Below are 16,790 nucleotides of genomic sequence, written 5' to 3' on the forward strand. Positions count from 1 at the left end.
TATTCATAAAAGTAAAAAATAAAATGAATTTGAACAATTATATCTTATATATGTAAATAGATATATAATTCAACTGTAACTTTGATGAAAATAAATAATACTAAATTTTTATTGTTTACCAAGTTAGTATGACACAAACTATTTAGTATCATACTTGAATGATTTACATAAAAAAATTATATCTTCAAATATTATATGAAACATTGAAAGATGCACAAAAACTTAACATTAGTATATTTAACGCTCGGAACATTAGAAGTGAAGACAAAACGAGACTCAAGAAGTACTAGATGCAAACCCTCAAGACTAAACATGTCTTAAAAAATGTTTGATGTTAATGTCAAGACCAAGACAACCATATTATAATAAACGATATTCAAACATGATATTTTAAACTTATGGAATATAGTTTTATCCAAAAAAAAAAATAGTAAATTCTCATGATTTTTAAAGAAGACTCTAACATTTTCACAACCTATTAGTGAGTTTACATTCTCTATTTTAGTGAAATCAGTACAATAATTGTAATTGTAGGTATAATGTTTGTCGTCCCAAACAAAAAGATACTAATTAATGATAAAGTGTCAGTATAAAGACACTAGAAACAATATAAACAAAGACATTGTGACATAAAAATATATTTTTATATATATTTTTGACACAACTATATCACACCTTTAATATCAATATGAATTATTTAACTTGACAATCAAAATTTATATAAAATTATATGTGAGACTAAACATTTCAAAATTGCCGCAACATAATCATTATTACTTGAAATAATAAATTGTTTACAAATCAAGACAAAATCAAGATTTGTTTCAACAAATAAAATCAATTATAAACTTAACATAATAGAGAACTATACTAAGAAAAAAAAGTAACAAACAATTTTTCTAATTTACTCAATATTATAATAAAAATTGATAATTGTTTTAAATTTAACATTTTATATCAAATTGAAAACACAGTGATTATCAAAATACAAGGCCACACAGACTAAACACCATAAAAACATAGACATTTCGACATATATAATTTACAACAACAAAAATGTGTGCCGTGTCATTATATTGACCTTATAACATATCTAAGTTGGATAGAATTTGTTTTTCTCAAAAAAAAAAAAAGCATGTTACGGTCCTTTTCTTTCCAAAAGTTATTTCCATTTCGTAAAATAAACCTCTATTATTTCCAAAATTGGTTAGTGCTTAATGAATAAATGATGTCAATTCCCCCCAATAATCTCATTGTTTTGTCATTTCTTCTGCATAAGCCTTTTCACACTCAATAATAATGGTATCTGTTTAAAATAGTCTTTACCTAATTGAAGATGTTTGAATATAATGAGTTTCACAACTTCATACTTCAATTTCTATCTGATAAATTTTTGTTAACTGTTGGTTATACTAATTTTAAATAAGCGAATCCAGTAAATAACAGTTTCACACAGGCCATGAGGCAGAGGAAAGTAACAATCATAAGAAACTTAACCATTAACAAAATAACACTATTAAAATTTGCTCAGAGCCCGTTATCATAAGGTATAAAAGTAGTATCAAGCCAATCATCTCCACTGATGAACTGCGAAACTGTGAAATTATATGCATCATCATAATCCATCAAATGGTAGCCTAACCATTGAACACGACTATCTGTGGTGGAACCGAGTCCATAGTTGTCGTATTCTCCATAGTACAATGTGTCCGATCTTTTGTTATCATTATTCCATTCTATCCAACCCTTTGGGTCAATGAAGTCATCAATGAAGGACTCAAGGTAAACGGTGCGAGAATAGTTCTTCCATGGCCTCCCAAGGTAGCTCTTGAAGCTGCTAGAGTTGGAATACAGATCAGGGGTAGCTATGACTGCGCAGTTCTGGATTGAGATGCCCGTGTCCTCATCAGGGCTATCTCTGGATTGTGCGGTGATAGCAGTGAATTGACCAGGCATGGGCTTTCTGGATATGATGTTACAATCTTGTAGAATCACTGCTGCATTTCCAAATATGAAATCTACGGTCCCAGAAATGTCACACTCTCTGTAAAATTGTCTAAAGGAGTGAACATATAAAGTGTCTTGGTAGCCATTAATTTCACACCTGTAAAATGCAGTTAAGTCTGCATTTACCCTCAAGGCCACTGCTTGGTGCTTCTCTGGCCCTGCACTGTTCTCAATTGCAATATCACGAGCAAGAAAACCATCACCAGAAACCGCTGGAAAACACACACAACATTTTCATGTGATTCCCATTTTGGTCACATTAAATAGGGAAAAACTATGGTATAGTTTAATTAAAATGGTTTCTACCAATCTCAATTAAACACTCAACTTTTGTTTTATCTAATCTAGTGATACTTTATCCTAAATTAACTTTCAAAAATTATGACTCATTAATATGTTTGTTGTGTCACTTCTCTACTTCGTGCCAAGAGGTAAACAGTGCATGAGAAGTCACTAATTGCAGAAAAATCAGAAAGGGGTAGAAAGGGTTCACCTAGAGTTGCAGATCTGAAAGTGGTCCAGCCATCACCAACGCTTCTGTTACCAGTTATGACAGTGACATCACTTCCATCGCCTTGCATCACAATGTTGGTCTTATAGCTTGGGATTTCCACGTTTTCCTCATAAATCCCTTCTTTGACATAGATCACTGTCCTATCCATGCTGTTATTTGGAGCAAAGTTGATGGCTTCAGTGATGGTGCTAAAGTCCCCACTTCCATCTGCAGACACAACTAGCACTTCATTTGGGTTATACTCTTCCATATCTTTAAAAGTTCCTTGCTTTCGGCTCGATAACCGCTTTGGAGCATTCATCAAAGGGTGGTCATTCTTCTGGTCACCGGGAGTCCCCGTCTCAGGCTTCGGTAGCATAGAAAGAGAGTTACTGACATGCTTGTAAGTGTTGATCACAGATTTCACCAGCGCTGGCTTCATGGTGCCACAAGCAGAATCTAGGCCTTCCAAGCATGTGTTCTTGTTGGTGAGAGCAGCACTGAGGTAGGCTCTTGCATCAACTATGCTCATGGAGTTGGAGGAACGGATCCCTGATACTGATCTTTTCAAAGAAGCCAATGTGGATTGGTGGAGTTCTCGGCAGTCCTGAACTGTTCCTCTTTGCTTCTCTATGATGTTTGAGTGTCCAACATTGTGGAAGATATTGGAGAGCTTTGTGGTTTCAGATATTGCTACTTCGAGGGACTGAAGAAGGTAGCTGATAATGTTTGGACTTATGTTTATTGAGATGGATAGCTTCAATGAATTGAAACAAACTTCTGGATATGGGGTGGTTGTGCAAAAAGATCTTAAGGAAGAGAGATTGGATTGAAGTGTTGTGGAATCATTGTAGGAGTTAACAGCAGAAGTGTGTGAGTAGAAGATTGCAAGGAGAAGAAAAAAGAGTTTATGAGGTGAATGAGCCATGAAAAATTAGGAGAAAGTGATGAAAAGATGAAGATGAGGAATAATGAAAAAGTAAAGGAGAGATGCAAGTGTTTGATATATTTGATCACTTAAATACGGAAAAAAGTGATGGGGACACTGATTAGAATCTAAATAGCACAAGTTTTGAACTAATGCATTATTGGAAGTATGCCTGCCACTATATTCATTGATAAGGGCACTGAAATACCTTTCTTGTTTTTATTTGGAAGACTTTTTTTTATTAGAATTTACTCAAATGAATATTATTTATGATAACAATAAAAAAGTTACAAGCTTTACTCTTGGCTGAGTAGATTATGGCAAGTTGCTCTTGGAAGATAATGTAAAAGAAAATGTTTATTTCTTCTATGGAAGAGGGTATTCAGTCTCAGACAAAAAGACATTGACTGCATATTGGAGTTAATTGCATAGGGTTTTTTATGGCTCACCAACCAACCATGCTCTTAAAATTACGGTGTCTTTGTACGTATATTGTCAAATTTGAACAAAAAATTTGAGGCATAGGAAAAAAATTTCGAAATTACGAATCTAGGCAAGCAGTGAAAGTCTAGACGACTTCAAATGAAGTGATGTCTCTCTATACGACTTTATCCTGACACATAAGTCAGAGGTGATGTACTCATAAAACGATTTCAGGTCCTCATAATCGATTATATGATTTTGTAATTGATTATAGAAGACTGAACTCGTGTGTAATAAGCAAAATATCTCTCGTAATCGATTACATACCTAAGGTAATCGATTACAGGATTTTAGTGTTAAAACAAAGAGTGTTGTTTGTTTAGTGGGTTATGTTTGTTAATTATTAATAATTATTAGAGTTTACATTTAAATTGTTACCATTTAAATTAACATTTCTATTATTACATTATTACCATTTAAATTAATATTATTAATTAGAGTTTTCATTTAAATTGTTAATTATATACAAATTAACATTTCTATTATTATATTTAAATGAAAACTGTAATAATTATTAATTATATATAAATTAACATTTATATTATTATATTTAAATGGAAATTGTAAAAGTTACTAATTATATACAAATTAACATTTTTATTTTACATTTAAATTAAAATTATAATAATTATTAATTATATACAAATTAAAATTTTTATTATTACATTTAAATTAAAATTGGAATAATTAATAATTTAAATGGTAAATATTTAAATGGTAACAATCTTATTAGAAACTCTGATAATTACTAATATTTAATAATATATAATTACATATTTTTTTAGTTTTACTAAAATAATTACTTTTTAAAATTAAAATAATTATTTTACGAGTTTTATTTTTTAAGTCACAAAATTTTTAAATTTAATCGTTTTAATATTTTTTTTAAAGTAAAATAATTATTTATAATAAAACTATTACTTAAAAAATAAATAAAAATTATCTTAAAAAATTATAAAAATTACTTATATTTATTTTTATAACAAAGAGTTTTTTTTTATGTTAGCTATGTTTTTAAATTATTAGTAATTATTAGAGTTTTTATTTAAATAGTTACCATTTAAATTAGTAATTATTATAGTTTTTATTTAAATGAAATAATAAAAATGTTAACTTGTATATAACTAGTAATTATTACAATTTCAATTTAAATGTAATAATATAAATGTTAATTTGTATGTAATTAATAATTATTACAATTTCCATTTAAGTGTAATAATAAAAATGTTAATTTATATATAATTAGTAATTATTACAGTTTTTATTTAAATGTAATAATAAAAATGTTAATATATATAATTAACAATTTAAATGGTAACAATTTAAATAGTAAACAATTTAAATGAAAACTCTAATTAATCATGTTAATTTAAATGGTAACAATTTAATAATAGAGTTGTTAATTTAAATGGTAAGAATCTAAATGGAAACAGTAATAATTAACAAACATAGCCCACAAAACCAAAAAATAATTTTTGTTTTAATCCTGAAACCCTCCGATAATCTATTATCATAGGTTTGTAATCGATTACTAGAGAGATTTTATTTATTACACACGAGTTTAGCCTTCTATTATCGATAACAAAGTCTGGTAATCGATTATCAAGGCCTAAAATCATTTTAGGAATGTACGACTTCACTTCTAACTCATGTATCAGGGTGAAGTCATGCAGAAGACACGGCTTCTTCCTTTGAAGTCGTTTGGACCCTACACAACTTGCTTAAATCCATAATTTCGAAATTTTTTTATTACATCCGTAATATTTTGTTAAAATTTGCTTATATACATACAAAAACCTAGAATTACAAAAATTATTTAGCTAAAAGGTTTAGATTTTTTGTTTTTTTCTTTTACCAGAGTAATTTACCTTTAAAATTAAGAAAATAGTGAAACTTTTTAAAAAAATTTGAAGCTGGATGACTTTATAAAAAAGATATCATGTTAATTTTGAAAGATTTTGTTAAATTTGACTGAAGTAGTGTCAATTTAATGTTTCTATGAAAATAAAAATCGTGACACGTCGACTTTAATTAAATATAGTAAAATCATTTTAAACTGACACCATTTTTTTAACATGATATAATTTATTCAATATCAATTTTTTTTAAAAATTACACCACTTTTATTATTTTTAAAACAAATTATTCCGCATAGGTAAAAAAATCCATATATTTCTATGGTAAGGTTGAGTGAATGTGTTCTTGGTTTTTGCCTTTTCATTTATAGTTTCGAATTTAAATATTGATAGATATAAGTCTTTGATTTTTTTTCTATTGAAATATTATCAATATTGATGATGAAAAATAATGTTTTTAAATCATTGATTTTTTGTCATACGATAAAAGAAAGTCTAACAAGTTAATAGTTTTTTTGTAAGCTGTATGTTTATTTTTTATTTTTTGGTATATAAATTGGAAAAAAAAATAGAACATTATTATCTCGTCACACTGATGATGGTATGACGAGGTATTATTGGATTGAATGCCTTGGAGATACCCAAAGAGACACATTATAACTAGATAACAATAACTAAAATCAGTAATAAATTGATAAATTTTATGATAATATTAAAATATATTTAAGAATAAAATGGATGTGATTATATTGAAATTTTATTTGACATATACAATTGATTATACCAATTTTATCATATACAAACTTTGGTATATATGTTTATATCCATTTGGATGACTTGTATCAGAATAAAAGATGACATGGTAGTTTGAATACTTTAATTATAATCCTTAGTTAATGTTTTGTTATTCGTTAATCTTTAATTAATGGTTTGTATACTTTCTCAGACAACTTGACTTTGTCTCGTGAAATCATAAGTCAGAATGCTCGACTGGGCAACCGTCATTCACGTTTGTCCACAGATATGCCAAATCTCACGTGTGGAGATTCTTCTTGATATAAACAAATATTTACTTTTTCATTCTTATTATTTATTTATTTTAATATTATTCTAACATTAATAATAAGGTAAACAAAGTTATTTAATAAAATAAAAAGTAATAGGAAAAAATATAATTTAGCCTAATTATATTATAACAAATGAAGAAAAAAGAAGATATGAATGTCTCTGGCCCTAAGCACATTACTGTGTTTTTTCTGTTAGCACTCACGTGAAAAAATAGTGAAAAAATAGTGAAAAAGTGATGAACCCCACCCAAAAGAAAGTATGAGTTTTATTATTATCAGAATAAATGATACCTGGTTATTTAGATAAAAGATGCAAATATCATCATTAAATTGATATAAATAATGTTGAGAATATCATGTTGTTATAAAAATTAATAAATAATAAAAATTTGTTTAATATTAATTTTATATGAAGTACAAAATTTTACACTTTTAACTGGTCAAAATAAATAAATAAGATGACACGAAAAAATAACTATAACATAACTCGGTGAATAGAAAATTTGAATTGTAAATATTCAATAAACTAAGAAAATTGATAAAAACAAAATTTTGAATGAACTTAATACTCAATTTTTTTTTATCAATTTATGTGGAAATTGAACCACTTATTTTATCCTATCATTTGTGTAGAAATTGAACCACTTTAATATGCAATATGACGGCTACTTTTTATGAAAAGTATTTAGTGTATTTTTTTTCTACATAATATTTTTCAAATTTATATGAAATATAAATTGGCGATAAAATATTTTTTTTTTACATTTTATTTTATTGTGGATGTTATGCCAACAAATTATTCGTTCATTCTCTCTAATTGGATGTATATTTATATAATATCACTAGTTAGTGGAGCAGCTTTTTTGCATGAAGGAGAATTAGTAATCTAAAAAAGCCATTAATCTAAAAAGTCAAAGTGTACGCAATTCTTCATTTGTTAATATTTTTGTCATCAATAATTTTAATTTGGTTAATATTCTAAAAATAATACTCAAATAAAAGTCATAAATTATAATTCAACATAAATAATTTATGAAAATACTAGTATAAAATACTGTAACATCATTTTTAATTCAAAAACTCTAAGAGATTATTATTTTTTTCATTCTAAAATTCAAATTTATATTTAGATTGTTAATATTAAAAGTATCTTTAACACCAAAGTGCATGTTTCTAAGTTTGATTAAGAAGAAATAATGCGTTATATTAATGGCATCGTATGGTTATGGCGAAGATCTTTACTTATTGGGACAATATTCCAACGCCCATGCCTAGTCCTTCTCTAAAACGTGTTGCGTGTAATGTTGCCCGTGACACTGACACCCACTCTATTATAACTTTTACCATTATTTATGTCTCTCTCTACCTACGTCATTTGTCAAAAGCCATCTTCCTTTGAGAAGGTGCATACTTTTGCAGGCGATAATAGAATTTAAATATAATTTTATTTTATAAAATTAGTTTTGATTAGATGACAACGGGTCAGGTCGGGCACGGATAATGTCTATCCACAATCCGACTCGCTAGATAAAATTGTACCTGTTATCCGACCCGTTATCTGTCGAGTACCCATTTAAAAAATATCCGCGGATATTTTAAAATCCGCGAGTACCTGTAGATACCCGCAAAAAATAAAAAAGAAATATTTAATACATATTTAAAATAAAATTTAAATAAAATTACAAAAAAAAATATATATAATATAATATAAATTAAATTAAATATAAATTAAAATTTAATTTTAATTAAATTTAACCTAATAAAATATTATTTTATTTTATTTTTAATTAATTTAATTAAAAAATATATAAATTATTTTTTTTAATTTTTCGCAGATAGCGGGTACCCGCGGAGCGGATAATATACTACCCGTACCCGACCCGTTTAAAAGCGGATATTAAAATACCCGCTACCCGTTACCCGTGGGTAATAAATATCCAAGATAATTACTATTCGTCGCGGATTTTACCTGTGGATACCTGTGCCCGCAGGTAAAATTGTCATCCCTAGTTTTGATGTTAATATAATAGACTTAATAAATAATAATTTTGTGTTAAAATGAGTTTCAAATGGTACATATATTATTTTAGAAATAGACTTTAAAAATTTAATTTAACTTTACACGTTTAATTTGTAAAATAAAATTTACACTCACTTACATATTATAAATTTGTCATAAATAATATATATAAAATCTTTTACATTCATTGAAAAATATTATTTTTATCATTTATCTTTTTAGTTTCGATGTCTAAATAATATACTATAAATTCATCTTATTTTTAATTTATATTAGATTTTCAACCATAATCTTTCAAGTAAAAAAGTGTTACAAAAGTTTTTTTTCTTTTGTAATTTACATTTTTGGCTTTAATGTCTAAAGAATATGACAAAGGTTTTAGTTATTTTGTTGTAGGTATATTACAAACAAAGTGGTAAAATTATTATTGGAACTACAAAAATATATAACATTTATGATAGAATTTTATCAATAGAAAAAAATTCATTAGTAAATATGAGTTACTGATAGATTTTACTAATAGATTTTTAAAATTTAATTATCGATAAATTTTATCAAAAAAATGTGTTTTATTTACTAACAAAAAAATATATCGATAATGTATGTTTCATTTATCGACGAAAAATTTCATCGGTAAGTCTGTCGTTAATGTACATTTTATTTATCGACAACAAATTGTCAGTAAATTCGTCAGTAATGCATGTTTCATTTACCAACGAAAAATTTCATCGGTAAGTTAGTCGTTAATGTACATTTCATTTATCGACAAAAAATTGTCAGTAAATTCGTCAGTAATGCATGTTTTATTTACCGATGAAAAAATCTATCGATAAAAAGAGCGATAAATTTCTCACCCAAATCTTGCGTCCAACGTCTCTTTGTCTCCATTTCTTTTGAAAAACGCAAAGGTCCCTCTTTTTCATCATTTTCTTACAATCACAACATAAAGAGTCTTCATTTTCATCTCAAAAAATAGATCATCAAATCTCCTTTCACAGCCACAACCTACAACACTTCAAACATAAACAAAGGTGCACATCGAAATTTTACTCGATGTCGGCAGCTTTCAAATTAACACTCAGTGGAGATTGCGAGTAGATAACACACCACACACTCGCCAGAGAGCTTTCATCGCACCACTAACACAAATGCTCGCACACAAATCCACGCACTTCACTACCGTTTGAGTAGCATCTCCACCATTGGAACCTGTTCGCACATAGTAGACTCAACAGCTTCATCGTTCGCTTGCGTGCCTGAAACAGATTCACGTTATCAAACTAAAAGTTTAAAAATCGAGCAATGAACTATGACACGGGTAGACACATTTGATTTGGTTAGCCTGAAAATGCATAAACAAAGAAGTTGAAACCCTAAAGCAAATGAGAAGAAAGAGAGATAAGGAAAAAGAAGCATATCACAATATTTAATGACGAATTTATCGATAGATTTTTCTTTCAATAATTACAGATGAATTTTTTTGATAATTATCAGTGGGTTTTGCCATCAGTAATTACTGGCACATTTCAAGGAAAAACTTTGTCGATAATCTGACAAATCAAAAAAATTTATCAACAACGTTTTTATTAACAATATTTTTACCATCGATAAGTAAAATATATGTTATCCATCAATTTATTATTATTATATATATATATATAATTGTTTTTTGCATTTTTTATATCGAGTTAGTAAGGATAATATGTTTGATAAAATGAAATATTTTGAAGCTTTGAAGGCTCTTTGAAATTCAGATACTGGGTTACTCAAATACGTCAAGTAGATATTAGGGGACTAATAGTTTTCTTTCACGTGGTATTTTACGAAGACAAAGAAACATGTCATCGGAATAGTGGGAGAAAGAACGGACTGCAACAAAATGACTCATTTATAACCTTCTCTACCATGATTATATGAGAATTGTAGTTAAAGAATTTATAGTAACTTATTTGTAATTAAATAAAATTTAATGTCTCCATTTATGTTCTCTTCATTTTTTGTTTGAAGTTAGTCCTCCGTTTTGCCTTCCATAGTATCTCTGCCATCATCAGATGTCACTATGCACAAGTCATGAGAAAAAAAAAGCATATTTTCTTCACTTCTCCAAATTATGTTTGTAATTTTTTTATTTTCAATTATATTTATTTTTTTATTTTCAATTATATTTATTTTTTTATTTACTCTGTGATCTGCTTAATGTTTTTGACTTATCAAGCTTTGAATCTACATAATTGTGCTTTTCTTTATAAATTTCTGGAATTACTCGAGACTCTTTCTGAGTTTTGAAAGACTAATCACACATTTCTTTTTCATTAAATAGAAAAAATATTTTTTAATTATATTTTTTTTATATAATAATGCATATTTAACTATCAAACAAAGGGAAGATAAAAACTTTAATATTGAATAATGCAAATTAAATTACTTGTTTTTTCTAAGGTGTGTTCATTTTAAAGATTGATTTGAGGGAAAATGAGTAGATGGATTTGAGGATAAATTGATTGTTCTTTTCTTAAGTGGATTTGAAGATGAGTGAGAGTGGATTTGAAGGTAAAGCTTGTGAAAATTAGTGTAGAATTTGACCAGATAAAAAAAAGTTGTTTAATGGATAAAAATTGAAAATTACTAAAATGTCCCCAGTTATAAAAGTAATATAAAATTATAATTGTTAGTGATAAAATTAATATAAAAATTACCAAAATGCTAAAATAATATTGAAGAATAATATATTTTTTGACAAATTATTTGAAATAGTTGTATTAAAAAAATTAATAAATAATTAATACAATATATTTTAAAAAATATCTAAGTTTAATACAATATATTTAATAAATAATTAATACAATATATTTAAATAAAAATTTCAATTTTTTTTTAATTTTAATTTCATTTTCAAATTTTCATAAAAAAAATAAATCTTTTGAATAAAATTAAGTTTAATATTTTTGTAAAAAATTATTGAATTTAAATACATGATTAAAAAAAATTAAATTGTACTAATAATATGAATAAAAAATTTTTATGAAAAATAATTTTATCATGGCAAAAGAAAATAAAGAAGAAATAGAGCTACGTAACTTTATTATTATTATTTAATAAAGGAATATTTCAATTTAGTTGGAACTGATTCATTTATATTGAAATTCAATCTATCATAATGTTGTATGCATTTTTCAAAATAAATTAAAAGAAGGTATAGTTTTATAGAGACAAAATTGATTTTTTAAAACAAATATTATCAAATCCTCTCATATCTCTGCTAGGTAACTAGGTAGTTAGGTAGTATAGATGAAATAAATCATCAATCTTCTTGTTCTTTTCTTTTCTCTTAACTACTTTAAAGTAAACATAAATAAAATCAACAATCCATCTATACAAACAATATCTACACAGTGAATAGTAAAATTTTGAAAGTAAACACAGTCTAAAAATTAAATATTCTTTCACACACTTAAATATGTTATATTCATTTGACACTATCCTTACTTTTTACTCTTTTCTTTCTTAAAACAATACAAAAGTTTATATTTTTTAACCATTTTATCCTTATAGTATGTATCAAATGAATGTAAAAGTGTGTCATGATATCATTATTTCAATCTAATGCTCAAATTGATAACCGAGAAAGAAGGAATATATAGCTTAAAGATTGTGTGGGACTTCAACGGATTGCATTAGTGCATTAGTTGGGTAATAGGACCAAAACTTACCTCATTTGTGTTACCACCAAGTGACAAAGCAAACATGGATGCAACTTCAATTGTTTATCAATTATAACTGACCAAGACCCTTCACCCACCAATGTCACTTTAAATTTGATTTTCACCATTGGAGCCTGCTTACAAGAAGTCCTTGTCCATGGTAACTAAAAAGCAGCAAAACTCATCAATTCTCATAACTTCAATGGTTCTTTAGATTGAAGCTTGTGATCATCCTTTGATTTTGACCTTTAGCTTTGTTTTCTTTCTCTTAAATTGCTTCACCTCTCAACAATACACCAAACTTATTTTTCACAAGTTAAAGTCCATAATGTATATATATGCCATACGTGTTGTTTTTTTATCAATTACTTTCACTCTTTCTTACTCCTACCATTTGTCACTATTACCAATTAAAGTGACTATTAATTAATATCCTTCCGTTTTACCTGTGCCTCTTACTTTCTCTTTTAAGTTGTATGTTAGCGTAATATTGAAAGATGATGACTAATCTGACAAAAAGTAAAGTATATGGAAGTACACCTCAATGAGATGAGACCAAAAAAAAGCACACATACAATTCTCAAGTTAAATGATAAACTCTTAGATTGTTTACGACTCTAAATAGAAAAAAAAATGAGTTCATTTGCTATTTGATAAATTTAGTAAATTTGTATAAACTCTTATGTGAATAAGTGAGTTTAAAATTAAAAGGCAATGACACATATTCCTTGTTTTCTCAGTGGTAGATTGAGTATAATGATATAATGACACATATTTACAAAAATAAAATGATTATAGAAATATAATTTTTTTATTTTTAAAAAATAAAAATAAATAGTAAATAAAAATAGTATCAAATAATTATAAATGTTTGTGTATCAAAATATTATTGCTTCTATAGATTTATTATATTGTTGATGAGAAGCATCTACAAGGAAATTATTTACAATTGTTTTGAATCACTAATTAAAATGTTAAGACATAATTTGTAATGAAACTGTGGTTTTCTTCTTTAAATGTTATTTGATTTTTTTTTTAATATTTTTACGTAAGGTGATGACTTAAATTATACCCTTCTAAAAAAAAGTACTCTTCATCAAGCCTTCCTGAATTTTCTTCTAAAGAAATCATTCATACACATATTCAAGAATGAAGCACCAATAGATAAAGTAACACAAAGCTACAAGCTCTACACTTATTTTAGGATAATCAATGTTGATTTCTTTAATGAACATCGTGACCCAGAAAAAGTGTTGGAGTAGTGTTTCAGTTACCAAATCCAGGAGTGTATGTTACACCAGTTGAAGGTAACCAAAGATCCCCCAGAAGGAGATTGGCCACAGTGAAGTTATAAGCCTGGCTAGAATCCTTTATGACATGGTACCCTGGCCATTTCACTCTGTTATCAACCCTAGCTCCTGGTCCATAATTCTTGTACTCTCCAAAGTACAAAGTGTCCAAATACAATGATCCTTCCCACTCTAGCCACCCTTCTGGGCTTAACACCTCACTTATGTAAGACTGCATGAAAACAGCTCTAGAATAATTCTTCCACGGTCTGCCAAGGTACGTTGAGGTGGTGTTAACTGAGGGCAGAAGGTCATGGTCTGCTGAAATGTTGCAGAATTGGATGGAGAAGCCAGATGATCCATAAGGCAACGTTTCTCCTTGAGCTGTGATTGTGTTCTTCTGTTTATCTATCCCTTTCTTCACCAGTATTGTGCAGTTCTGGAACACTGCACTGGCATGTCCAAATATGAAATCCACAGTACCACTAATTTTGCATTCTCTGTAAAATTGGCGCAAGGAGTGGGCATAGAGGCTGTCTTGGTAGCCAAAAATCCCACATCGGAGAAACACAGAAAGGTCAGAGTCTGATCTCAGTGCAACAGACTGGTTTCTTTCGGGTCCTGCAGTGTTCCTGAAGGAAATGTCTGTTGCTATGAATCCTCTCCCATTCACAGCTTCACATTAAAAGAAGGTAAAAGAATAATAATCAAACCAGACAAACTAAATTAGTGTAAAATTCGAAACCAAACATATTTTTTAGTTCTTAGTATTACTACTGAAGTTTCCTTACCAAAGGTAGCAGTTCTGTATGTAGTTAAATTTTTAGTACGGCTGAGGTTACCGGAGATAACAGTATCATCCAGGCCTTCTCCAATCATCATAATGTTCCATTTTTTCTTCTTAATCTCAACATTCTCGGTGTACAAGCCCTTCTTTATGTGTATCACAAAGCGTCTCATGCTATATTCAGGAGCTGCATTCACAGCGTCCATCACCGTAGTAAAGTTACCACTCCCATCAGCAGCAACAACGGCATCCACAGGCATCGTTTTGCTCTGCAGCAGCGGTTCAACCAATGCAGGAACTTCGTCCATTATGAAAGAATTCGAACCAACCTGGTTCACCAGCTTTTTGAGCAACAACGTCGCTTCCTTAATTCCATCGTATATCACATCCTTCACATTCCCCCCTGTATCTTCAAAACCATCCATGCACGTGTCTGTGTTCGCAAGTACACCACTTAGCCATGTCCTCAAATCAGAGCTCAGATTCCCAGTACTGTTATGCTTCCCTGCCATGCCACAAATATTATACCTTTTCTACTAACTAACATAAATGAGATTATATATGAAAGACTCATGGAGAATTTGTGTGGTTTTATAGAACCTTGAGATAAAGATGATACCTTGGGGACTTTCTACTGTGGAAATGGACCAGCTCAGTTCATCAACTGACAAGTCCAACAACTCAAGACATGCGACAACGGCATCAGAACGAGGAAACTCACTCTTGACATTGCTGAACTCAGATTTGAGAGTGGAGGTAACATTTTGCAAAACATCACCTACTTTTCTCACGGAGCTTACGAATTCGGAAGGAGAAACTTTGAGCGTGTGGAGTATCGCCAAATCACAGGGAGCAAAGAAAATGATGAAGATGAATGTGGCAGCCAGTTGTTTTGTCCAGAAAACAGCCATTGAAATGAACTGCACAAGACGTTGGAGAAAACTTTTAGTAACTCATACAGCTAAATATTGTGTTTTGGACGCAGAATTTATAGACAATGAAACGCTGTAATATCTATAATCTCCAAAACTTATGAAAATATATATTTGTTACCTCACTATTTAAGTTAATAATTAGAATTTATATGTTAAAAATCATTTATAAGAGTGTTATTCAAATATAATATTTTCAATATATATTATTACCTAAAATAAAAGTGGATTTAACTAATGTAAAAATGAAAGAAATTAATATCTAATTTATTTAAAATGTTTTATCTTTTTTTATCATCATCAACTTCATGTTTATCTAAAGATAAACTAAAAACTTCAAGAATTTCAGAATAAATTTAACTAAAATCATCTCCAGCTGCATCTCATCTTTCTTATTTTTATCACTTCTAAAAAACACATTAACGCCATGTCAAAATTGCAAGAAAGGTTTCTTAAATTGAACACTTAGTGATGTCGAACACAATGACACTCCATTGAGAAACTTTGTGCTTCATACTATAGATAATAATTTTTGTGATAGAGAAAAGAAGTACTAAGATGGATTTCTGTGAATGTTGCAAGTTTTGCAAAGAATGAAGAATAATTGAACCATAAAAAGTGTCATATATTTGCAAAAAAGGATATGAAATTTGAAGATGTTTGGTTGATGTATATGAAAAGCTATGTTTCTGGAAAACAGGTTGAGTAAGTATAGAAGAGGGCATTTTTAGAATGAAGTGATTTTGCAAAAATTGCAGAAAATCCAAATTGGATTGGTACTAGCCAGCAAAGCACTGGCAGATAGCAGATTTGACCTGGGTTTGTGAATAAAGTGGTGAGCACCAGCATAGCATGTATATAGAGGGTAATTTGGATTATAATAATAAAAGTAATTATTCGAGATGAATATGGTCTAATAAGCTTTTATTACTAATAACAACAAAATCACAATAATAAAGGAATGTAATTTGATGTAATTACTAATAAAGATATTTTTACTAATATTGCATAAGTATATGTGAAGTTTAACTGTAAAAGAAAGAAGAAAAATAATATTGAAATTGTCTTATTGAAAAGCTCGTAATAGTGGGAGAGTGAGTGCCAACCATCTTTCTCTTATGTATTATAATTTATAAATTTAATAGTACTTTTAAGATATAAATATGTTTTTGTCACTTAAATATATATATATGTTCGAAGCTGTATTTTGGTCTCGATTTATTTTTT

The 16,790-nt window shown here is 28.4% G+C and overlaps 2 protein-coding genes across 2 annotated transcripts; both read right to left on the bottom strand.

Annotated features, from left to right (window-relative positions):
• Positions 1–1,460: 1,460 nt before the first annotated feature.
• On the bottom strand, positions 1,461–3,515 carry LOC108330852 (probable pectinesterase/pectinesterase inhibitor 12). The gene is made up of 2 exons (XM_017565433.2): positions 2,501–3,515; positions 1,461–2,219 (listed from the first exon to the last, which is right to left on the bottom strand). Exons 1-2 carry the CDS (start codon positions 3,426–3,428, stop codon positions 1,528–1,530), a joined length of 1,620 nt encoding a protein of 539 aa, XP_017420922.2. The 5' UTR covers positions 3,429–3,515; the 3' UTR covers positions 1,461–1,527.
• A 10,132-nt stretch (positions 3,516–13,647) lies between these two features.
• Positions 13,648–15,653, bottom strand: LOC108330693 (pectinesterase/pectinesterase inhibitor PPE8B). The gene is made up of 3 exons (XM_017565201.2): positions 15,251–15,653; positions 14,636–15,136; positions 13,648–14,519 (listed from the first exon to the last, which is right to left on the bottom strand). The coding sequence occupies exons 1-3, from the start codon at positions 15,540–15,542 to the stop codon at positions 13,822–13,824; spliced, it is 1,491 nt and encodes a 496-aa protein (XP_017420690.1). The 5' UTR covers positions 15,543–15,653; the 3' UTR covers positions 13,648–13,821.
• Between the last annotated feature and the right edge of the window lie 1,137 nt (positions 15,654–16,790).

Source organism: Vigna angularis, chromosome 4, assembly GCF_016808095.1.
Source record: "Vigna angularis cultivar LongXiaoDou No.4 chromosome 4, ASM1680809v1, whole genome shotgun sequence".
NCBI lineage: Eukaryota > Viridiplantae > Streptophyta > Magnoliopsida > Fabales > Fabaceae > Vigna > Vigna angularis.

Excerpts from the sequence above, each read along its gene's own strand:
- LOC108330852 (XM_017565433.2), bottom strand. The coding sequence starts at position 3,428 with ATGGCTCATTCACCTCATAAACTCTTTTTTCTTCTCCTTGCAATCTTC. Across the intron at positions 2,220-2,500 it reads TTTCAGATCTGCAACTCTAG|CGGTTTCTGGTGATGGTTTT; the intron begins GTGAACCCTTTC and ends TGTGTTTTCCAG.
- LOC108330693 (XM_017565201.2), bottom strand. The coding sequence starts at position 15,542 with ATGGCTGTTTTCTGGACAAAACAACTGGCTGCCACATTCATCTTCATC. Across the intron at positions 15,137-15,250 it reads CACAGTAGAAAGTCCCCAAG|GGAAGCATAACAGTACTGGG; the intron begins GTATCATCTTTA and ends GTGGCATGGCAG. Across the intron at positions 14,520-14,635 it reads ATACAGAACTGCTACCTTTG|CTGTGAATGGGAGAGGATTC; the intron begins GTAAGGAAACTT and ends TTTAATGTGAAG.